This window comes from Lygodium microphyllum, chromosome 20, assembly GCF_053477565.2.
Source record: "Lygodium microphyllum isolate KBCC chromosome 20, Lygodium_microphyllum_v1.1.10, whole genome shotgun sequence".
Classification (NCBI taxonomy): domain Eukaryota; kingdom Viridiplantae; phylum Streptophyta; class Polypodiopsida; order Schizaeales; family Lygodiaceae; genus Lygodium; species Lygodium microphyllum.
The window spans coordinates 26,438,580-26,462,800 of NC_141154.1; the positions used below are offsets into that span (position 1 = coordinate 26,438,580).

Below are 24,221 nucleotides of genomic sequence, written 5' to 3' on the forward strand. Positions count from 1 at the left end.
GATAGGTAAGATCAGACTTCCGTCCATGGGACTTACTGCAGTCTACAACCACGTGACTTGGACCTAGACTTCTGAGAGTCCCTGCCCTTATGATCATTATCATGTCTGCCATTTCTGCCACCTCTAATGGTCAATGCATATGAAGAGCAGGAAGCATCATTGTTTCGCCTGTTGATTTTCTCGGTCAATAAAGCACTCTCAACATCTTTGATTTTTAGCCCATCAAGCTTGTTCGTGCATATGGCAATACGGAATAAATCCCACGATTCAGGTAAGGTGCCAAGCAGAAACAATGGATGCAAGTTGTCTTTAAACCCAATACCCTGTGACAACAGACTCTTCATGATAGCATGAAACTGACTGAAATGAGATGATCATGCGAAGGTCCATTAACTCCTTCAGCCAATACATCTGTGACGCAGGACTCTGCTGCGCATAGAGCTCCTGAATCTTCTCCCATAAATCCCATGCGCTTTGATTTTCATCTTCAACAACATTATGATGGACCTCTTCTAGAGTGACAAAATAATGGTAGAATTGCATAGCTCAACTTCCATCCAAACATCATCATCCATATCCTCAGGTTTAATACCCTTGAAACGCAAGGGTTTAATCTACAACTTCTACACCAGAACCTGCCATATTTGGGACTTCCAATACCTATAGTTGGTACCATCCAACTTGGCAATGTTAAAGAGAGCTGTATCTTTCAGATGACCAGTCATACTGTCCTAAATCAAAGCAAAAAATGTAAAATTGCAGGTTGCTGTAATTAGCAGAAAATGCACTAAAACCACTGCTAAAACTAACTAAAAGGGTGGATTTCACCAAGAGAAGCGCTTGTCCACCAAATATAACCAAGATAACATCAAATAGTAAGTATTACCCTCATAGAAGTGCTCAAAATCTGCAGATTTCAGCTTGCTGTAATAAATGACAGCAATATGTAAAACTGTCCCAAAATGAAGCAATCACAGATACATATGTCACTGCAACAATGAGTTTCAAGGGGCAAGAAGGTACTAAGAACTGTCAAACCAATAACCTGTCACAGGCAAGAGACATCTCATAGGTCCAAAAGTCATGCATGCAATGGGTCTCGGGATAAGAGAAGAGACCAAGCACAAGCATAATTGATAGAGCAAGAAGCTCAATACATAACTATCCAAGATGCATACAAAACTGACAAACCTGTGACAAAGGTAGGTGCATGCCCCAATAGGCGTATCAAATCAGCCCACTATAGATAAATTGCAGACATAAAGCTCTGAAGAGAGCAAATGCATGTAACTGCCCCACAAGCTCGAGCTCATCTGTAAATAAGTCTCTATGTACATCCGAATATACCAAGAGGCTCCCACTGGAAGTGAAGTCAGATGCAAAGAGAGCAAGCAACGCTCTAATACATCAAATACATAGTATCAGACATGCCAAATCCCAGTAGGATACATCCGGAGCATAAATCCCAAGCTATCTCAGACCCGTAAAGCATAAGCCTGAAAGAATTCAAAGAGCATGTAACTGACCACCAAATGTAATGCCCAGTAGATCCAAAATGCTCAAATACATCTGAAGATAAAGCTCCAAGTAATTGTCAAGCATGGGCAAACCAAGTGGCATCCATATCTGACCAAGGCATAAATGCAAGAAGCCTAAATGTCAAGCAGTGACAATAGGCATAGACCGGTCCAAAGCAGGCCAATTGAAGCCAAATGCCAGTGAAGAACAACCAAGTCGGAGCTTAATACAAGCTTAAAAGCATTCCAAAACCAAGAAGAAGCATTTGACAATCTCTAGATACATCGGTATGATCATTCAAACCTCCAGGAAGCACCCCGTATCCATGAACCAATGCATACACCAAGTAAATGAGCTTCAGCCCACTGTATTATAGCAAGCAATTTACTATTCTATGAAGCTCAAACGGTGCTCAAATCCGCTCCAAATCATTCCCAAAGCATAGACATAGCATCCCATAACATCCGGGTATCACCCGAGCATCAATAGGCATCAAACGGGCAATGCCAAGAAGCATTAAACAGTAAATGTCAAGTGCTGCCCTGTTTTGACAGTCCTGGGACTGTGTATACAGCAAAGGGCTGAAGGGGGAAGCACTCGAATCGATCACCAGGAGTGAAGCACCAATGCCGGGGAGTCAAGCAATGCTCGGGAAGGTTGCCAAGAGTGCCAGAAAGCCGAGGAGGAGCAGGAAAATGCCGGGGAGCAGATCAGCCTAGCCTCCTCAAAATGCGTCGAAAATTACGCTGGCTGTTCCTGAGGACTGGGGGATCTAGAACAGTCCTTGAGGGCACTTGGCAAGGTCAAGGGGGGCTCCAATGCAGCCCGGGAAGAAGCTGATGAAGGTCTGGAAGCCCGAGAAGGAGGCAGGAGATCAAAACGTACCTACAAATGAAGGTGCCATGGCTGCCATTGAAGCTCAGGTTGAAGCTCTTTAAATCCGAGCTGAAAAGAATGCCGAGCAAGCTCCAATGCCTTTGCTCTGATACCAGTTGAAAGGGAAGTGGAACCCAAGAGGAAGAAGCTTGGCGATGAGAGCTATGGCGGATGGAGAGCAAGAGCCAAGAGAGAGAGACACACAAAAGTGGAAACTCCAACAACCACAATGTGTGGCCAGGCCTTCCTTTATTCAAACTGTCACTAAAAGAATAAAGAATAAGCGACTGTGACGGACGCCCGCCACCTGCAGTGTGTAGTGGCGAGTACTGTCAGTGTAGTAATACACGGGCGGCTAGGCAGAGGCGCCTTTACCCCCAACAGGCATGCAATCCAATGTGACATCCTAGGTGCTGTGAAATACTGACTGAGTATGCTAACTGAGTAAGCTAAATCTGGCCTAGTGTGAATTAACCAAAGAAGTTTTCCTACAACAGAACGATATGTGCGTGCATCGAAGGGCTATCCTAGGGTATCCTTCTACAAGTGGACAGTAGGATCAAGAGGCGTGGCCACTGGCCGTGTCTGATCCGAAGTGTACTATTCCACAAGCTGAAGTGCGTACTTCTGTTGTGACACAAAAATACATCCACCAGAACGAACTACCTCCATCCCCAAAAAATAGAACAGCAAACCAAGGTCTGTCATTTCAAATGTAGCTTTAAGCTTAGCCTTAATTTCCGCTATGGCAGCAGAATCTGAACTTGTGATGAGTAAGTCATCAACGTACAGCACGATATAGCTAACCCCCTCTGGTGTGGATCGAACATATAAGTTTGGGTCATAAGGGATAGAATGGAATCCATGAGTCTATAAGAACTCATCCATTCTATGGAACCAAGACCACGGCACTTACTTCAGCCCATAAAGAGCTTTCTGCAAGCGGAATACCTTATCCCTAGGGTTCCCTAAAGGAAAGCCCGGTGGCTGCTCCACATAGACTTTCTCCTCCAAGTATCCGTTCAAGAAGGCACTCTTGGCATCCATCTGATGTATCGGCCAGCCGTGGTAAGCGGTGAGCGCGAGTAGCAACCGAAAGGAAGTCAACCGTGCAGTAGGGGCAAGGGTCTCTTCATAATCAATGCCGTGCTTTTGTCGAAACCCATAAAGAGCTTTCTGCAAGCGGAATACCTTATCCCTAGGGTTCCCTAAAGGAAAGCCCGGTGGCTGCTCCACATAGACTTTCTCCTCCAAGTATCCGTTCAAGAAGGCACTCTTGGCATCCATCTGATGTATCGGCCAGCCGTGGTAAGCGGTGAGCACGAGTAGCAACTGAAAGGAAGTCAACCGTGCAGTAGGGGCAAGGGTCTCTTCATAATCAATGCCGTGCTTTTGTCGAAACCCTTGCACCACAAGGTGAGCCTTGTACTTGTCTAAAGTCCCATCAGCTTTTAGCTTTGTCCTAAAAATCCACTTTGTCCCAATGACTTTTTTGTGGCTCGGACCATCCACCAATGTCCAAGTCTCATTTCGGTCAATACTCTCTAGCTCCTTTTCCATGGCCTCTCGCCATTGAGGACATGGAAGAGCCTCCTACCATGTATCCGGCTCAGAATGTGCTATGTAATCAGCTGTAAATAGCGTTGAGCAAGCCGGGTGGATCTTCTAGGTCCCTCCGGAGTGGAATCCGGTGGTAGGATCCCCGAATCCCGCATGGTCTGCTAGTACCAGCGAGGTAACGGGTCTCGCGAAGGGGGCCTGGGAGCCAAAGAAACTGCAGGAATGTCAGGAGCGGGAAGTAGACCAGGCTCAATAGGCACAATCTCGGATGATGTGGAAGAAGGAAGCGGATCGGAATCCGGTGCAGAAAACTGCACAATATCCCTCTCGTCAAAAACAACATCCCACCTAACGATCACCTTGTTTGTCTGAGGATCAAACAAACGATAGGCTTTTGCTTCAGAGGAATATCCCACAAAAATAAGGAGATCAGCTCGCGGAGTAAGCTTACCTATCTTGTCATCAAGCGTGTGTGTGTACACACGACACCCGAAGACTCTGAAATGGGAAATAACAGGCCGAGAGCCAAAAAATACCTCATACGGGGTCTTCTGAGGAAGAGCCGCAGTCGGGCACCGGTTGAGGATGTACACCGAAGTGTTAACAGCCTCGACACAAAGGCGCTCAGAAAGTTTTGCTGCGAACAGCATAGAGCGTGTCATTTCCATGACTGTGCGGTTCCTACGCTCTACGACTCCATTCTGAGAGGGGAGTTGGTAGAGGTGAGCTGGCGCGAAATGCCATACTTCTGCAGAAACTCGGAAAACTCGTGGGAGATAAACTCACCACCGCTATCACTCCTCATGTACCCGACATGACGACCAATCTGGTTATGAACCAACAGCACCCAAGCAGAAAAATATGTGAAAGCATCTGACTTATGCTTGAGGAAGTACACCCACATGCATCGAGAATGATCATCCACTATCAAAAAGAAGTACAACGCGCCGTTCAAAGCGGCTGTGGATGTCGGCCCGCAAACATCAACGTGAAGCAATCTAAGAGGCTTCTCAACTCTATGTGTAGACTGCTGAGGAAATGGGATATGGTGCTGCTTCCTGAGCTGACATGATTTACAGACATCTCGAGCTGGCTTTAGGCGTGGAAGGCCCTCAACTAGCTCATGGCATGACAACTCATAAAGTGATTCATAATCGAGATGCCCTAAGCGAAAATGCCAAAGACGCTCATTGTGTATAGGCTCCCGAGATGTAGCTAAGGCCTGGAAGCTATGTCGGCCCGCAAAGATCAACGTGAAGCAATCTAAGAGGCTCCTCAACTCTATGTGTAGACTGTTGAGGAAATGGGATATGGTGCTGCTTCCCGAGCTGACATGATTTACAGACATCTCGAGCTGGCTTCAGGCGTGGAAGGCCCTCAACTAGCTCACGGCACCTGAGATGTAGCTAAGGCCTGGAAGCTATGTCGGCCCGCAAAGATCAACGTGAAGCAATCTAAGAGGCTCCTCAACTCTATGTGTAGACTGTTGAGGAAATGGGATATGGTGCTGCTTCCCGAGCTGACATGATTTACAGACATCTCGAGCTGGCTTCAGGCGTGGAAGGCCCTCAACTAGCTCACGGCATGACAACTCATAAAGTGATTCATAATCGAGATGCCCTAAGCGAAAATGCCAAAGACGCTCATTGTGTATAGGCTCCCGAGATGTAGCTAAGGCCTGGAAGCTATGTCGGCCCGCAAAGATCAACGTGAAGCAATCTAAGAGGCTCCTCAACTCTATGTGTAGACTGTTGAGGAAATGGGATATGGTGCTGCTTCCCGAGCTGACATGATTTACAGACATCTCGAGCTGGCTTCAGGCGTGGAAGGCTCTCAACTAGCTCACGGCATGACAACTCATAAAGTGAGTCATAATCGAGATGCCCTAAGCGAAAATGCCAAAGACGCTCATTGTGTATAGGCTCCCGAGATGTAGCTAAGGCCTGGAAGCTATGGAACACGGAGCCCTCGACAATCGGCTCGATGAGAAAGATGTCATGTGGTATAGACCATTAGGCTGTGCCTCACCGCGAGCAATCACTAAACCAGTCTAAGAGTCAAGGACCTTGACTGTGGTTGCTGTAAAGACAACCACTCGCCCCAACCGGAAAAGCTGCTGAACAAATAACAAGTTCACCCCAAGTTGAGAGACATGATAACATTGTCCAGCGAAGCCAAATCCGGACGCAACCTTGAGCCTGAATATTGACCGAGGAGTTGTTTCCTACACGGACCCGCCCGGTTGCAGGGGCTCGGATATGGAAAATGTCCTCTATAGGAGTCATGTAATGTGTAGTTCCACTGTCCACAATCCAAACTGGAGCTGAAGTGCGCGACGAGTGGGCCTCTGCAATAACCTCGTCGGGAGGCAACTCATAGACGTGGACGAGACTCGCATCGGATGTCTCTACGGAGACAATGTGGACCTCTGCAGACCAGTCAGACAAGCCCTATGGAGTTGAGAACGTTGTCGACTGAGATGGCTATGTGGTGGCAGTGTGAGTTTGACCTTTAAATTGCCCCTTGCCATCACCCTGCCTCCCCTGCTGGGGGTTGCCTGACTGAGGGGCGAGGATCTTAGACTTAGGTTTTGGTGCTATGCCTCGTGCCTTTGATCGACACTTGTCATCAAAATGGCCAGTCTTTTGACAATGTTGACAATACCTAGTCTTTTTAGGTACATTCTGCCACCCTGGTTTCAGTTGTGACTCGGAGTTTCCTCGAGAATCCCCAGATGGATTTAGCTTTGAAGTTTGATTTTGATTTTGAGTGGAGGTTTGGATTGGTTTGCCCTTCCCTTATTGCCCTTTCTGAGAATGAGCAAGAAGAGCCCCCTCTGAAGAGAAATTCATATGAAACTAATCGAACAACCGTGCGTAACGCAACAGCTGACACGTAAATTCATAGAATGTAGGCATGGTAGGCTTTGAAACTATTCCTTCCACAAAATTAAAGTATTTCTTGGGGAGTTTATTTAGGAACAATGTGACCTGATCGTCAGAGGACTTGGGAGTCTCCATAGTGGAGAATTCAGCGACGAGACGCCGATACTCAGCCAACTTGACTTTCAAGTTATCCCGGTCAGTGATTTTGAAAAGCTGAAGCTCATGGTCAAGATTAATACGACGGGTCCTATCCCGAGCCGCATAGCAGTCAGTCAAGTAGGCCCATCGCTCAGACGCTAAGTCAAAATGCTGGAGCTGAGAATGAAACTCAGGCAATAAGCCCTGCATCAGCTCGACAATAGCAGAGGCATTCCTAGCCTTCCATGACCGGACGACCTCGTATGGAACAAATGCGGGATCGGGTTGGGGTTCCAACCCCTGCACAAGATCTTATAGGTTCTGTGAGTCAAGGACATGTCTCATCAAATTCGACCAAGTAGTAAAATTTGACCCATTAAAACGAGTCTTGCCATTAAATGCATTCTTGGCAAAAGATGAGCTAGAACCATGAGGTGTCGAGTAGATGGTGTAAGATGATGGAGGTGGGTGTATCTGATAAGAGAGAGGGAGGGGGAAGAGATGGGTAGGCAAAAGCAGGCTGTGAGTGTCCAATGAGTACCGATTGATACAGAGGCACTGGAACATGAATGTTTCCATAAGATGCCGGTGTAGGTGGAGACACTGGGACACGGTAGCCTTGTCCAAAGTGAGGCTGGGACACAGCAGGATGACCAGAAGGTCCACTAGACAATGCCATGGAGGCAAACTGTGGAGGCAACTGATCCACACTCAGGAGAGACTGAGTGGGATACCCAAGCTGCAATGATCTCGAAAGTGTATATAAGGTAGGTGGAACACCACCCGACTGAGAGAAAGATGAGGTCCTAAAAGATGTGCCTATGTTTCCATAATCCCCCGGTGTGATGTGCGGTGCGACACGAGGTGTCTGAAATGGAAATGTAAATGGTGTAAATGGAAGTGGTGAAGCAGCGAAAGAATGTGGTGGAATGGGTGGGTTTTGAAAGTGAGGTGTATGAGGTGCAGATTCTTTTTGTTAATTTTTATCATTTAAAGACTAAAAATGAAACTGTGAAGATGATGATGCACCATGTAATGAAGTGAAAGGAACACCAAATTCATTCTGATTATGTGAAGTAGACGGAAAAGAAGGAAGGACAGAAGAAGAGTTACCTTGCGTTTTCTTATAATTCCCTCGACGTGTGTTAACATACAAGAATTGGTCCTCAAGAGGACCTTTTCCGTAGTCAACAGACTGGACCCTTTCTTCCACATGATCTCTACCAATATATTGCAAAATAGAAGAGGTAAAAGAAGAAGGCACAAAAGATGAATCAAAAGTACCTTGCACCGGAGAGGACGGAAGAGTCTGAAAAAATGGAAAATACTCTGAATCTTGCTCTCCAAGAGGGGGGCCCTGTTAGCAGTCATGTTTGTCATGCCTTGTCATCTCCTGCCTGTGAGCCTCAGTCTGAGTCAGACGAGGACATTAGGAGCTCTGTCATGTCTGTCATGTGTTATGATGGGGGAGGCTAGTCACTCTTGATTGGCTGTCTTAGGATGTGTATTTCTTTTTGGCCTCTTTTAGTGGGCAGCCACTGGCTGCCCGGCCACTTTTTGGTCACTGTTGTGGGGCGCCCATTTTAGGGCATTTTTAGGGTTTGCGCCCGTTTTAGGGTTAGGGTTAGGGTTTGTCCGTTGCCTATTTATAGGCAGCCCCCCTCCCCACTTGGTCACTTGTCTTCTTGCAGATTCCGACACTCCTTCTCCCCCGTGGTGGTGCTGCCATCATCATCAGCCTGATCTGGTGCCCTCACTGACGCTGTGGGCTGCGTGCAGGGACTGATCAGTCTCCTTCCGCCTTCCCGTTTGTATTCAGCATTCATTTCAGTCAGTGCAGATTTCTCTTCCTTATTTTCTGCTTTCTCTCTCTCTCTCCCTCCGTGTTCGTATTCCCTCTTCCGTAGCGCACTCTCACATGGTATCAGAGCCGAAGGAGAGTACACGGAGCTGAGTTTTACGCGGGAGAACACCCACAACTTTGCGTTTGCTGGTCAAGACGTCTCCAACAGCTGAGGCGTCACCTTCTGCACCATCTCCTTGATCAAGGCGGCCTGTTTTGGTGTCACATATTTGCGTTTGCTGCTGGCGCCTTCTCCAGTGGCTGCCACGTCATCACCAACCTCTTTCTGCTTGCGTTTTCAGCCTGGGCGGCCCTCCTCCAGCTGGGCGACACTCCTCCAGCCTGCGCCTTGCTGTTCTGGCAGTTGTTCCATCTTCAGGCGGCTCATTTCCTGCTGGCGACCTATTCCCAGGCTGCGTTTTGAGGCAGGAGGCTGTTTTTCTATGGTGACTGCATCGTAAGCATTTGCGTTTGACATCATCCTTGCGTTCTGTTAGGAGCTTCTGGTGTTTGTGTTTCGGCACCGGCAACCTTCCCTTGTTGTGTTTTGGTGTTTGCAGATATCGAAGATGTCTTCTCATCAGTTTACGGGCTTTGATGACTCAGGTGACGAGCTTTTGTCTCGACACTCATCTGAACGGAGGCATGATTTCTATCACGAGGACGGTCGTCCGGAGTCTATTCCTCTTTCCCGTCCCCCTTCTATTCATGTATCTCAGCGATCCCCTTCCAGTGGGCCGACGATGCAGCCTTTGGTACCCCCTGTACACGTACCCGTACTTCCTCAGCTGCCCAAAGAGGACCGGTTGGATGGCTCCAACTTTTCTCTATGGTCCTGCAAGGTGGAGTGTATCTTGGACTCCTTCGATCTTTGGGAGCTTGTTTCTGTTCCTATTCCCCGGCCTAAGGTGGATCCCGCAGATGGGACATCTATGGATCATGCAGCCTTATGGGATCGGCTTAATTCTAGAGCCAGATCTTTCCTCTTTCTGAGTTTGCAGGATTCTGTCCTTGTTCATGTTCACAGGTTGAAGACTGCAGCAGTGAGGACCCGTGAGAAGCTTCTATGGGAGGAGCTATCCCCGCTTGTCTTGGAGCATGACGAGCGACTCAGAGAGGTCAGTGCTAGTGGATCCGACTCCACTAGAGCCTTTGTTGCAGGTTCGGGAGGACAGCAGAAGAAGAAGACGAAGTCAAAGGCTAAGGCTAAGAAGAAGGACAGTTCTTCAGGCTCTGACTCAGATTCAGAGAGACCGAAGTGCCCACACTGTGGGAAAGGGACACATCCCAAGGAGAAATGCTGGAAGAAGTACCCTCACCTTCGTCCGGGAGCGAAGGATGGATCTACATCGGAGCCTTCTTCTACCTCTACACCAGCTGTTACCCATGAGTCAGTGTTCCTTCATATCCATGCTTTGGAGGAGGATCCTTCTTCCGTGGCTACAGTGTCTTCTGCGCAGCCTTGGTTAGTGGACAGTGGTGCTTCGAGTCATATGACTCCCATGCTTTGGAGGAGGATCCTTCTTCTGTGGCTGCAGTGTCTTCTGCGCAGCCTTGGTTAGTGGACAGTGGTGCTTCGAGTCATATGACTCCCCGAGGTGATTTGTTACAGGATCTCCGTCCATCCGAGGGTTCAGTCACTGTTGGTGACATTTTATCGGTGCCTATTAGTGGTGTTGGCACATTGCCTTTGTTTACCGACCGACCTTCGAGCTCCTTTTCACAGGCCCTACATGTTCCGGATTTGGGCCTTCCCCTCCTCTCAGTTTATGGCCTTACGAGGCTTGGCACATGAGTGATCTTCACCGAGCATGCCGTTGTTATTGAGGATTCTCTTACCGGAGCTGTCTTATCTACAGGTTGGCAAGAGAGCGGGCTTTACAGGCTCCATTCCCCTTCTTTGCTGCAGGGTCCTCCGAGGCAGTCTATTGCTACACCCGTTCCTGCTTGTGCACCTTCTATTCCACAGGTTCCTTCCCATCCCCCACCTTCTCCTCCGATGGTTCCCTCGTACCCCCCATCCCTTTCAGAGGGGGACGATCTCGGTGATGCGGCTGTGGATTCCCTGGCCCCTAGTGTTTTAGAGGGGGGTTCCCAGGATCGTGAGGAGCTCCTTCAGCGGCAGTCTACATCGACGGACTTCATCGACATTGGCATTCCTCTTGCCACCCCAGGATCTATTTCCTCTTCGGCCTTCAGCCACATCCAGGATCTGAGAGGGGATGTTAGCAGTCATGTTTGTCATGCCTTGTCATCTCCTGCCTGTGAGCCTCAGTCTGAGTCAGACGAGGACATTAGGAGCTCTGACATGTCTGTCATGTGTTATGATGGGGGAGGCTAGTCACTCTTGATTGGCTGTCTTAGGATGTGTATTTCTTTTTGGCCTCTTTTAGTGGGCAGCCACTGGCTGCCCGGCCACTTTTTGGTCACTGTTGTGGGGCGCCCATTTTAGGGCATTTTTAGGGTTTGCGCCCATTTTAGGGTTAGGGTTAGGGTTTGTCCGTTGCCTATTTATAGGCAGCCCCCCTCCCCACTTGGTCACTTGTCTTCTTGCAGATTCCGACACTCCTCCCCCGTGGTGGTGCTGCCATCATCATCAGCCTGATCTGGTGCCCTCACTGACGCTGTGGGCTGCGTGCAGGGACTGATCAGTCTCCTTCCGCCTTCCCGTTTGTATTCAACATTCATTTCAGTCAGTACAGATTTCTCTTCCTTATTTTCTGCTTTCTCTCTCTCTCTCCCTCCGTGTTCGTATTCCCTCTTCCGCAGCGCACTCTCACAGGCCCATCCCTGATGGAGGTCTCGACAGCCCTGCAGCATCGTCAGACTTACGCGCAACATCCAAAGAGTGAATATCATGCATACCTTCATCCCTGCCGTCTCCCTCTCTGTCGTCTCTGGACCTGTGTGAAGCTGTCAGTGTCCACCTGCGGGCCTGTCGACGGAGCCACCGTGGCTCCGAAACGCGTACAAACTGCTGCCTAATGCCCAAAGTCGTGGCAGCGTAGGCACTACCCTGGTTGCCCAGTCACAATGACCTGCTACCTAAAGGAGTGCCCGCTTGTCTCAATCTCTAGGAACTGTGAGATATTCTTGACCTCTTTCACTGCCACCCGTACCTTTGGGACTCATGCTATTGTCATTGCATCCGCGAAGGGCGCAGGAAGGACAGTGCCGAAGAGCCGTCCAAAGTCTTCCACCACACTCAATCGCCAGGCCGGGGAAAAGAAGGGTGACTGGGTGCCAAAGAAACCTGTTGTGGAGTGCAAACGCCTCTACAGTAAAGCCATTGTACCAAGGGACCATATATATGATTCCCTTCATGGACGCATATGGTGAACTGGCGAGTAACTCGCGAGCTGCGATCACAAAACTGAGTCAAACCATGAAGATCCCTTGGCCCAATAGGACCGCCTCCACGCTCTGCGTTGTGCCGATGCGCAGCGTGGAGTGAAGCCAGTCCCGAAGCTGGGCCTTGGCTGGGGAATGTCCTACTACCTGACCATAAATCATTGTTTCCATTAGCTCCAGTCCCAAAGCTGGGCCCTGGTTGGGGAATGTCCTCCTACCTGACCATAAATCATTGTTTCCATTACCTCCGGCTCCTTAGCTCGAACGGCTAAGAGCTGCTCCTCAGAGAGGACTACGCGCAAGGTGTTTGACTAGGGGGCACTCGCTAAGTGTGCCGGCGTCTGACCAGAGGTTTCCATTACACGTCCCTTCTGAGAGAATTACAAATCACATCGCAGTGCTACCTGAGGGGGGGGAGGTGCTGCAGATAGAGGGAGCAACTAGAGGGTGTTATAGATTATCTTAGCAGTCAATAGTGTCATATTGGTAGTATAGGAAGAGGATTTATCCTTACAATGCATGTAGGTGCACAAAACATTTTTTGTGTCATCCAAAGATCTAGTAAGCAGCACATCATTAGACTTTTTGCCCTTCTTCGAATGCACTTCTTGCCAATCTTGCCAACCATGAGCATCATCAGACAAAACCATCTTGTTGTACAATAGGAACATCATTTACAGCATATGCCAAGCCTCCTCTCTCTTGTCGGTGCACTCTGCCACAAAATGGCCTAATTGGCCAAAACTGAAGCAATATCCTGCAAAAGCTCCCCATATGAGACGGCAGCACAAGAAATGCATACCAAGAGAATTCATAGGCAACCAAGCTGCTTCCAAGAAGTATCCCAGAGCATTTATATTCTCATTTGATTGACGGCTGGAGGACTAAAAGGAACCAACATTTTGCCTATCTTAGCCATGGCATCAGAAAAAGAGGCCAATACACAACTAGAAAACCCAAACTGGGCATTCTTTCTTGAGCAGTTCTATAAAATCTGTCATTGGCCTCCATGGAACAACATAATACACAACTAGAAAACCCAAACTGGGCATTCTTTCTTGAGCAGTTCTATAAAATCTGTCATTGGCCTCCATGGAACAACATATACCGCCCACCTGCAATCATAAAACTGGCAACTTGCAGTGAACATGGTGACCTGCAGTGAATAAGATGACCTTCCCTGAGGCGATGCATGTGCAAGAGAGACTTGCAGTAAGACAACCTGCAGGGTGACACACTAGGGGAGATCTGTGACAACAAATTTAGGGTTTCAAGTCAGTACACAGGTAGATTTGACTGCAACCAGGCCTGTGTTTCAAGTTTCAGCAACTGTAGATTGGGGACGTGGTGTGGAGCTGCAACCAATCTGGTCTGTGTTGGTGGATCACTCCAGAGAGATATCTGAATGAGCAGTAGTTGGCACAATATTTGATGATCAGTCTATATCTCTATGTCTGAGCTGAATACAACATTCATTGATGAGGTGGTAGAGGCCTTGGACCCTGATACGGATGAGGATGAAATGGTTCCAAACTTTGATGCTGAACATCCTAAGCCAGTTGTAGAGCAGTCCAAAAATGTTGAGGATACCCTTGCGAGTGGGACAAATGCTGAAGCCACTGGTCAGACATTGCCTATGCTCAAGTGGTTGGACAATCAGATGATTCCGAGGACTTGTACAAGGAGCATCTTTTGGATATACATTGCTCGGGGAGTATGTACAATATAATCAGAATAATTTTTCGGACTTTGACAAGAATGATGTTCTTGATACTAGTGTATATACAAAGAATGCTTTGAGGTGCAGACATCATCCACTCCTGTCAATTTTACACATATGACCTTGATGCTACTTGAGCATGAGGCATCTTTCCAATTACAAGGGCGGCTTTCATCATCTTATGGAGATTCCAGTGAGGCTTTTCCAACTTCAGAGAGGGGTTCCGAGAAGAAGACCCATTGATACCACTGTGGGAAGAAAGGTCGTTTTTACGGAAGGACTGCAAAGAGTTAGCAGCTTCCAGGAAGCAAGAGACCAAGACAAAGTGGGATGCAAACTCCTTTGATGAGTCCTCATCTGCCTCACACTCAGCCTCCGATCCTCCGGCCACAGTGAAGGCCAAGGTGCGGAAAGGATCAGCTTCTTCGGCTCGTAGGAAGGGATTGATGGCCCCGTCCTTTGCTGCTTACTAGTGGCGGTGATGACGGCATCCCTCACAACTCTCCAATGCCAAAGAGGGAGCATGAGAGGGTGGAAAGATGAGGCAGTTGCATCTCATCTATACATCTATACAGATGCACTAGTCCAGAGAGAGACTTCCTTGATGCATCAATTGAAGTCTGGCAAGTTCAAATCCTAGAGCTAGGTATTAACATCTAGGTTCATGATGGGCTATTTGATAGAGAATGGGATTGGTTTCCTAGTCATGAGCTCACATGAGGGGACACTTTGGCAATCTAGCCAAAGGTGAGGAATCCATGGTCACGTATGTTCCAGAGGCATTTTTGACAGGCTATTCATGTATGCTACTGAGAGACATTGGGACAAACACAGAGATATACTATGATCTTCTCTATTTTCAGGTGTTGGTATGCTCGACATCGACATTATGTTTTCTCCAAGGCACCTTGGTGGCGGTTTGCACACCCACACTGCTTGGGTCTCCATGGTTCTACTTGGTGGTTCTATGTTGTCTAGTTTATGATTCATTATCGTTGTACCATTGTATTGTATCAGATGACCCACGATCTGAGAGAGGGTGTTAGCAGATATGTCAACTCATGTGTGAGTCTATGCATGCTTTAGGACTGGGCATTATTTAGGATATTTTAGGCATTTTTTATGGTCTTCATTTTGGTCATATTTAGCATTTATTGCTGGCCAACCTGATCATCGTGAGGACATATTTTTGTCCTATTTATTCAAGTTATTCCTCCTCAGTCAATCAATCACTCATCATCACACTTGTGGATCTTCTGCTGGGGAGAGGAGCCAGTGCCGGTGCTCAGAGCCAGTGACTCACCGTTGCATGCAACTGTCTTGTGTTGGATATATGGATTCTGTTTCGTGAGCATACATCTGAGTTCTCATCTATATTGTGTTCTTCGGTGTTCCTTCTTTCCTTTCTCTTTTGTCTTGTGTTCAGCAGTTTATTACAGCACATGTTTATGCTTCCATTGCTGCATCCACTTTTGACACCTGTATCTTTTCATTTCCATTTTCCTTAAACAAGTCATTGCATGACAGCATACCCTCAAGCCAAGCCCTAATTGGGCCAATCTTTGGCAGATGATTCTCTTATGATTCTTAAGGCTGATCGTACTAATGTTAATCGGGCAATGGTTATGTGGAATCTCTTTGCTTTAGCATCAGGACTTCGTATCAATACTCAAAAGTCTACATTGCTTTCTTGCATGGAAAGTGATTTGCAAATTTTGGGTTGGCCAAGAGTGGTGATTTCTAAAGAGATATTACCGGACACTTGGGTTATCCTATTGGTGTGGATGTACCCTCCCCCCCCCCCCCTCCCGATGCCTTACTTGATTGGATGCCATCCCATATACATGATCAATTCATGCACCTGTCAAGTCTGTTTCCACGTGCTATTGCACCCAAGCATTGCCTCCCATCAGTCAGTCGATGCTCCATTTGCATTCTAACTAGGATGGTGATCTGCCTCACCCATTGACCTACAGGCTTCCACATCTTGAGACGATGTCAACAACAGCTCCTGTCTCATCACTAACATGGCCCGACATCTGAAGTTAAGCCCAAAATTAAAAGCTTAAACTTTAATCAATTAAATTGAAACATTGGCTTGTTAGAGGTAGTTCACATGAAATTAGGGATTTTTTTTTTTCTCGAGATTTCCAGTCACTTATTAAAATTTGAGGCTTTTCAAATTTGAACCTACTTTCTTCAAATTTCTTCATCAAAATTTCATCATTTCTCAATTTGAGCTTTTCCCGTGGCGTCTACCATCAAGATGTCAAGATATGGCATCACGATTAAAAAATACTCCCGCGCCGGCTTCTCCATCTAGAAAACAAAGATCCAACTTATGCACATGCAAGAAGGTGCATGGAAAGTCGTCTCCATTGATGAGCCAAAGCATGTTCGAAGCAATGCACAACTTCATCAAGAGTGGCAAAAATAGCAAAAGAGGTAGTATGGGATGGCGGCATGGCCTTCAAATCACATTTGGGGAATATATTAATAATTCCAAAATATTTGTAAAGATGCAATTGTTTAGCATCTTCTACAATCCTTCGGAGACCTTTAAACAACATCTTGATCATTTAAGCCTTCTTTACCAACAATTGACCGCTCTCAAAAGCCGTCTGGATGATGATGATAAAAAGGCTATACTTCTTAATAGCCTGATGAAAGAAGCACAATTCCATGAAACCGTGACAGCACTCAAGATGGCTCAAGAGATGAAATATGAAGAAATGGTCACCATCCTTTTGGATGACGAAAGGCGCAACAAAGATTCCGACATCGCACTGGTAGCCTTCTACACCAAGAAACAACCGCCCAAGTGTCAATATTGCATGCGTGTTGGTCACACTGTTGATCAATGACAAGCCACCTACCACCTCTAATAAGGCTCTTAGTGTATATGCTTTTTCAGAATTAGACATTGACCATGCTCGTGCATATATTAAGACTTTTCCAAACATTTATTGTGTGGGATACTCTGCCCGGATCTTTACCCAAAACAATTTGTACTTCCCTTTTATGATTCTATTAGGAGCTATATTTCAGGGGAGATTTTGTAACCACATCCCACATGACCTCTGAGTTGATCCCAAAAGCTATACTTATGTATTTGGTCTTCGGTCATGCGCCCAATACCTTTAAGCCACACTAGCTTTTGATTAGCCTCTGAGCCATGCACACACACCTTTGAACTATGCCTTACTTCAGGTCCCTGAGCTTTCAGTAGACCATGTCATGATCCTCACGGTGCATCTCTCTCACTTATATATCTCCTTTCCAAAATCATTTTACAAGATTAGACACTACCTCTTCGAGGTAAAACTCCTCCTCTATTTTTCTTTCTCGTATGTTTCGTGTCACAGGTTCAACAACACATGACCCCAAGGGGGGATTTGTTACATTTATTTATCCTCGTGTGAACACACATTATTGTGTGTAAAAGTATGTGTCTAGGTGTGAAAATCTTTTACACCACTTAGCATTTAATAAGGTTCAAAGATGTAGGTGGATACCTTAGGCTATATATTCAAGCCCTATCACTTGTACTTTTATCACAAACTATCACATCAATCTATTCAACTTGTTGTGTACTTGCAAGAGCTTTGTGTGTGTGTGTGTGTGTGTACACACATACACACACACAGGGAACAAGAGATCAAAATCACAAGACAACCCGACATCTTTAGTAGGAGGCAGCCCTACTGACCAAAGAGAGGTCACCCAAATTCGACAACAACATGAAATGTACTTGGTCTACTATGCTAGCTCTTGTCTTGTACCAAAGAGATACTCAGGAGCTTGGTCCTAGAGTTCCCCCCCCCCCACCCCCCCAGCTATCGCATCTTACACCCACATGGCAATGTTGTACCTCACACACATGTAATCTCACGTCCCTAGATGGACATACTTGTATATATTAATGCCTCGCATAGACAATGAGACACGCACTCATTGCACATTAGATAAGATTTTTCATTTTTTTACTTTCCTGATACCGTAAGGATATTCTCTTGTACATGGATATGCCTCCAATTTGGTCTTTGGTAGACCTTAACCTTTCTTTGTGTGTGTGTGTGTGTGTGTCTGTGTGCGCGCGCGCGTGTGTGTAAAGGTTCTCTCTCTCTCTCTCTCTCTCTCTCTCTCTCTCTCTCTCTCTCTCTCTCATATTAGAAAAATGTCACCCTAGCAATACAAAGAGTGAGACCTTGCAAGCAACTTGATATATATATTGAAGATAAGCCAACAAAAACATTTAATAAGCTTAAGAGCTCGTTACCTGACTTCTTGATTCCTCCATAATCTTATCATTAATCTCCTTGTCCTTTCCAATCATGTCGTCCTTTGAGACACCTTTCAAGAACTAGAATATTAAAAAGTAGCATATTACAAGCACTTGAAACATGGTATGAGAAGACATTTGGATTCTGGTTTTTTCCAATAAAAGGCATCAGTCACTTTCTTCCAACATATCCATGATCACAGTTTTGAAGAAAGCATCATGATAATATGGGACACTTAAAGCCTATGAAGAGAACATCCTTTGATACTTGAATTAACATTAAAACCCATCAAACCAGCAGCTTCCAACTCTTCAAGGACAGGTAATTAATCCAAATTGCATGAAACATTGTTAATGCATTTGTCATGAAGCCATAGACAACAGCTAATGACAATAATCAAGAGAAAAGTCTCTAGGCTTGTCTTACACGCAATTGAGACACTTGTGAAAAGTTTCAAGCACATGTGGTTCATTCTATTCAGTGTACTGCAGATTGGGCGCAGCCACTTATATTTTCAATCGCTTAAGAATATGACCTCCTCCTCCATAATGGGCAGTTTGTGTTGCAATAGGATTGTTTAAAGTTTTATATCCACAATTTCTCAATCTCGTAAATATGCTATTGATCATGTTAAGTGCTTACATTGGAGCACTTGTGATCCTTTTTAACTTTTCACATGGTTAGCCTAGTATAAATTTTTGAAAGACCACAAGCTGATGAAATCATGTGTCAATATGGTAAGCTCAACACATGGCAGTAGGATTCAAAAAAGCTAAATCAAATGCATGGGAAAAAGCATCAACTTCATTACATCACACATGGGAAAATTATTGCAGACTAAAGGTTAATCACAATCCAAAAATCTAATATTGAATATAGCACTGCCTTTGTAAAATTTACCCCGAGCCTTTGCAAATAGGAGGCCTTGCGTCCTTTGATACAACAATTGAGGTGCTGGACATGCCCAAGGCTACACACTTCATACTCTTTGTCATCAACGTTGCTAGTGCTGCTAGTGCGGCTCTCATATTGACCAGCTTAGTCTGGCCCCTCTTATGTCAGGAACATGAAGATTATTTGTTGATCATTAACACTGCTGCTACTGCAACTCCCATCTTTAGCAGTATTGCTGCCAGTCTGTGGGCACAATTTGCCCCCTCACCCCGAGGACTAGTCCTGGCAGCCACAGTCCCTGCCCCTTTCCCCCAGGCCCCCCCAAAAAAAGAGGGTCCCAATTCTCCACAAAGTCTAAGGCTTTTCAGAGCTGCAAGTTCAGAAAGGAAAGGACCAACACCATCCGTGAGATTCAGATCCATTGGTTTGACAACACCACCATCCATAGCTAACCATTATCCCTGCTTTGCTATTAGACTGCTGCATTGAAACAAAACTGAGCAAAGGTGGGGAACAAAGGTTTGGTGTGTGTCTCTTGGCTCAAAAATTGTTACACGATGGGTGTTCCCCGACTTTTACATTATAGGACATGGCTTCCTACAAGGCTTTCTTTGGTTGAAAGCCCTCCATGTCTCACTTCTGCATCCTTGGATGTGATGCATTTGTCCATGTGAACAAGAAGAAGAGGAAGATAAAGCTCAACTCAAAGGCTAGGAGGCTCATTTTCATTGGCTACAGCACTACCACAAAGGGCTATCGACTCTACAACCCGAAGACATGAAAGCTTGAGATGAGTAGGGATGTGATCTTGGATAAGGCCTCGGCCTTCGAGGATCCTATTGATGGTTCTATTGCAAGTGATTCTTTGTCATCGATTGACCCACCCCCACCCTCCACTCTACTTCCTGCTAGGTTGCAGGTTGCCTCTTAGTACCCGTTCTTCGTCTTCAGCTCCTCCCCCTCCTCCTCCTCGGATGTGAACCGTAGTAGCTATCATCTCACCCCAAAGGAAATGAGGAAGACCCCAATGCTCCAACATTTATTGGGCCATCTCCAACATGGTCCAATTCACATGCTCCACCACACCATTCTCCGAAGGTGTGTTTGGATGTGTATACTCCACCCAGATGCCATGATCCCTACAAAACTAAGGAAAGAGGTTAGAAGTAAACTCTCCACCATGATCGGCTCGTACGCCACAAACTTTGAAGGTAGTCTATGTCTCCATAAAGTTCAAACACCTTCCACTTGTAGAAATGGGAGTATACCTCGCTCTTGTACTCAAAAAAATAAGGCCACACATAACGACTAAAGTCATTGATAATTAGCATAAAAAACTATAGGTTTGCAAAGGTTAGTATGAATCAACTCAAGTGGAGTAGAAGCCCTCCTAGTGGCAACCTGGGGATGAGGCTAACTATGTTGCTTGCCTCTCAAACAACTAGGGCACAAAGTTTGAATAGGAGGGAAATCACGAAGTGCCTCCACCATCTTCATCTAAGAAGCCCGTCGTATAGTGTCAAATTTGAGATGACCATAATGAGCATGCCAAAGCAGCCCAAGCTCGTGGGAAGACCACGCGGCTTACGTTGTGAGTGTGTAAAGCCCACCATCCTAGGATCCTGTCCGAAGCATTCTCCACTATCATCACATCCTATGTAAATACAACGCGGGTACCATGTAAGACCACAAACAGACAATAGGTTAAAACCTAAATTCACTACATAGAGAACTTTGGCCGAAGAAGACTACCTATTTGGGAATAAAGGAATAGTCCCAACTCCTCGAACGAGAACGGTAGAGTTGTCACCATTGGCGACTATGCCCCCTTTGACACTTAGATCCTGAAGCCAATCTTGTCTACAAGTCATGTGAGAAGAGGCCCTACTATCAATGAGCCAAGGCTTCTCTTGAGCGGAAGAAGCAAGAGCTGTATCCTCCTTGGCAAAGACATGCAAAAGACAGACTCTATCATTGCAGAGGCAACCTTCCTATCCTTCGAATCATTCTCCTTTGGCTTCAAATGGGGGTACTTTTGCCAACACTTCTTCTCGGGATGAGTGTCCTTCCCACAATGTGCGCACTTGGGCTTCTTCTTCTCATCCTTCTTGTCCTTCTGCTTCTCGTCTCCTTAGCTGGCACCTTCTTCTTCTTTCCTCCACTTGTACCTCCAGTAAATGCCTTGGTGGAGCTAGAACCACTGGCCCCAACATCTCTGAGTCTCTTGTGATGCTCTAAGACAAGCAGTGAAAGCTTTTCCCATAAGAGTGTCTCGTGGATCCTCAATGTGATAAGGCTAGTGTAGAAGACATCGAACCGAGGAGATAGCATCTAAGTCAGAAGGATTGTAGCCATGTCTTCAGAGGACATCATTTGACCAAGAGAGGCAAGCTTACCTCTCATGTTCTCCATCTTCGTGATGTGCTCCTTCATAGAGGTGGAATCAAGATTGAGTATCCGCAACTTCTTCTCAAGGTAAATCTTGTGGGAAAACGTCTTGTGCTGATACAAAGATGGAAGCTTCTTCCACACTTCTGTCGTAGTCTTTAACTTGCGAACATGCACAAGGACAGAATTCTACAAACTCATAAAGCAAAAGAATCGAGCTTAAGTGTTGAGTCGATCCCACAAGGTTGCTCGATTCTTCAGACCGAGATGGAATCTAAAACAAGAGCCCAAAGATTGAAGATGTCGAGGATGCACTCCACCTCACATAACTACAGCTAATAGTTCAAACCATCGAGTTTGTCTTCTTTGGGTAATGAAGGTAAGATAGGCACTTGCATTGAGGGTATCAAGGACAGCATCTTCACTTCAGACAGAGCCTTCTATGATAGATGAATAGAAGGGAAATGGGTGCGAATAGGGGACTCCTCTCACTGACTATAATCGCGAAAATCACATTTTTGCTCAGAAGAGCGCCTAGAAAGAAGCTCCTGTTGAGCTAAAATATGCATTACTTGCTGATTAGCCTCTTAAACAGCCCCAAAACACACTAAAAATGCTCTTTTAGAGTAAAACCCTAAAATAGGGAGTGGTTCAAGAGAGTTCAGCGAAAACCCTGAAACGGGGAGCGGTTCGAGAAAGTTTAGTGGAAACCCTGATTTTTGGGGCACCCTTCCACATCTATAAATAGACAGGCTGCCCCCATTCAGCAATCATCCTTGTTTTGCAGGTTACACCAGCCCACACACCCTCTGCTGCTGTTGGTGCCCAGTTTCCAGCTTGCAGCCCGCCTCCATCTGTTGTCCAGCCATCATCGACTGCAGCCACATCATCTTCAGCCTGTCCATTGCTGTAGGCAACAGCTCTCAGCTGCTGGCGACTGCTCTAGACTGTCCCAGACTGCTGTTCAGCATGCTGTCCATCATCTCCAGGGTCAGCCAGCCTGCGTTTTCAGCATTACAGCCCCTGACACTCTCAGACATTGTTTCAGCATGCTGTTTACAGCAGACTGTGCACAGTTTCCAGCCCCCGATCGGTGGTACACTGCTGCGTTTACCAGTTTCCAGCCTCCAGACTGCTGTGTTTTGGTGACGAGCCAACTGCCATTCACTATTCAGCACTCCTACACTCCGATTGGTGGTCACAGACTTGGGATCCGTCTTCGGTGGACGTCACACTCCGACATTGCTCTGCCCTTAAGCACACTGTACACTCTTACATTCATTTACAGCATTCATTCACTTCAGAGTTGTGTTCTCTCTCTCCCTTCTTCTGTTTGTGTTTGAGTTTTGAGTTTTGCGTTTAGGGTTTGAGTTTTGCCCTCTGTGTCTGTGTCTGTGTCTGTGTCTTTGTGTTTCTGTCGTGGTCGTACACTCTGCATGTCCTCAGTGCAAACCTTAGAACTCTTCTTAACATGGTATCAGAGCCAGTGCTCTTGTAAAGAGTATCCTGCGGATATTGTTGAGAGCTAGTCTTTGTGCGAGGCACACAATACGACTCATAACCGAATCACAATGTCCCAGACACCTTCTTCGGTTCCTATGATGTCTTATCAGGCTTCTCCATCATTGGAGGCCCTGAGACGGCATTATGGACTCGGTGAGGAGGACGACACTCCACCTTCACCAGATTTCACTAACATGACAGAGGAGGACTTTGAGGAGTACTATCACAACAAACCCCCACTACACTTTTTCACACTATCCATCCCCAAGCACTACCACTCCTGTTGCAACGGCCAAGACTGCCTTCACGGATAAGACACGTTTTAACGGGTCAAATTTCACTACCTGGTCGAATTTCATGCAAAAAGTGCTTGAGTCTCAGGATCTTTGGGACCTCGTCATTGGTCTAGAGCCTATGTCAGACCCTCGACTAGCTCACCCTGACTACATCCTTCAATGGAGAGTCCGCAATGCTACAGCCAATGTTGAGCTAATGCACGGATTGTTTCCTGAGTTTCACTCTCAGTTGCAGCACTTCCCACTCGCGTCAAAGTGTTGGAGTTACCTTCTCGACCGCTATGCGGCTCGTCATCGCACTCGGCGCATCAATCTCGACTTTGAGCTTCAAGAGTTCTCTCTTAAGAAAGGGGATGATCTGAAAGTCAAGTTGGCTAACTATAGGTGGTTACTTGCCGAGTTCGCCACTACTGGCTCTCCAAAGTCAGATGACGATCAGGTTACATTCTTCTTGAATAAGCTGCCCACAAAATACTTCAATTTCATTCAACACATCATCTCCCAACCTCGATTGCCAACCTTCAACGAGTTTAAGTGCCAGTTCTTGCGTTACGCATGGCTGCATAATCAAGTCCACAAGAAACCCTCATCACAGCCTTATTTAGAGCAGAGGGGATTGGTTGCTTCTTCTTCGCGAGGGAAAACCACCAGTGGCAAGAACTCGCTAGATGCGAAGGCAAGCCAATCAAAGGGTGACTTCTCTTCCTCCGATGGAACCAAAGAATCAAGACCTATCTGGCAGCAACTCCCTAAGAAAAACCAGTTTTGCATATACTGCCAGAGAGCAAGCCATATGGACGAGGAGTGTCGCTCCAAGGCCCAAGGTCTTCCACCTAAAAAGCCTCAGCAAACCGCTGCGACTTCACAATCCAGTGGAGCTACGCCTTCCGCTGCTGCCCCATCTGCTCCTCCAGCCCCAACAGCGACTACAGGACATGTGGTACCCGGACAGCCTCAGCGGCCATC

At 46.5% G+C, this 24,221-nt stretch overlaps 1 protein-coding gene across 2 annotated transcripts in view; it reads right to left on the minus strand.

The window, feature by feature from the left end:
- LOC148018764 (coiled-coil protein) overlaps positions 1–24,221 on the minus strand; it is a 76,976-nt gene that overhangs the window by 9,187 nt on the left and 43,568 nt on the right. For both annotated transcript variants that reach the window (XM_087701077.1, XM_087701076.1), the window contains exon 4: positions 18,171–18,244. In XM_087701077.1, the coding sequence (XP_087557203.1) occupies positions 18,171–18,244 (74 nt within the window). The remainder of the gene's footprint in view (positions 1–18,170; positions 18,245–24,221) is intronic.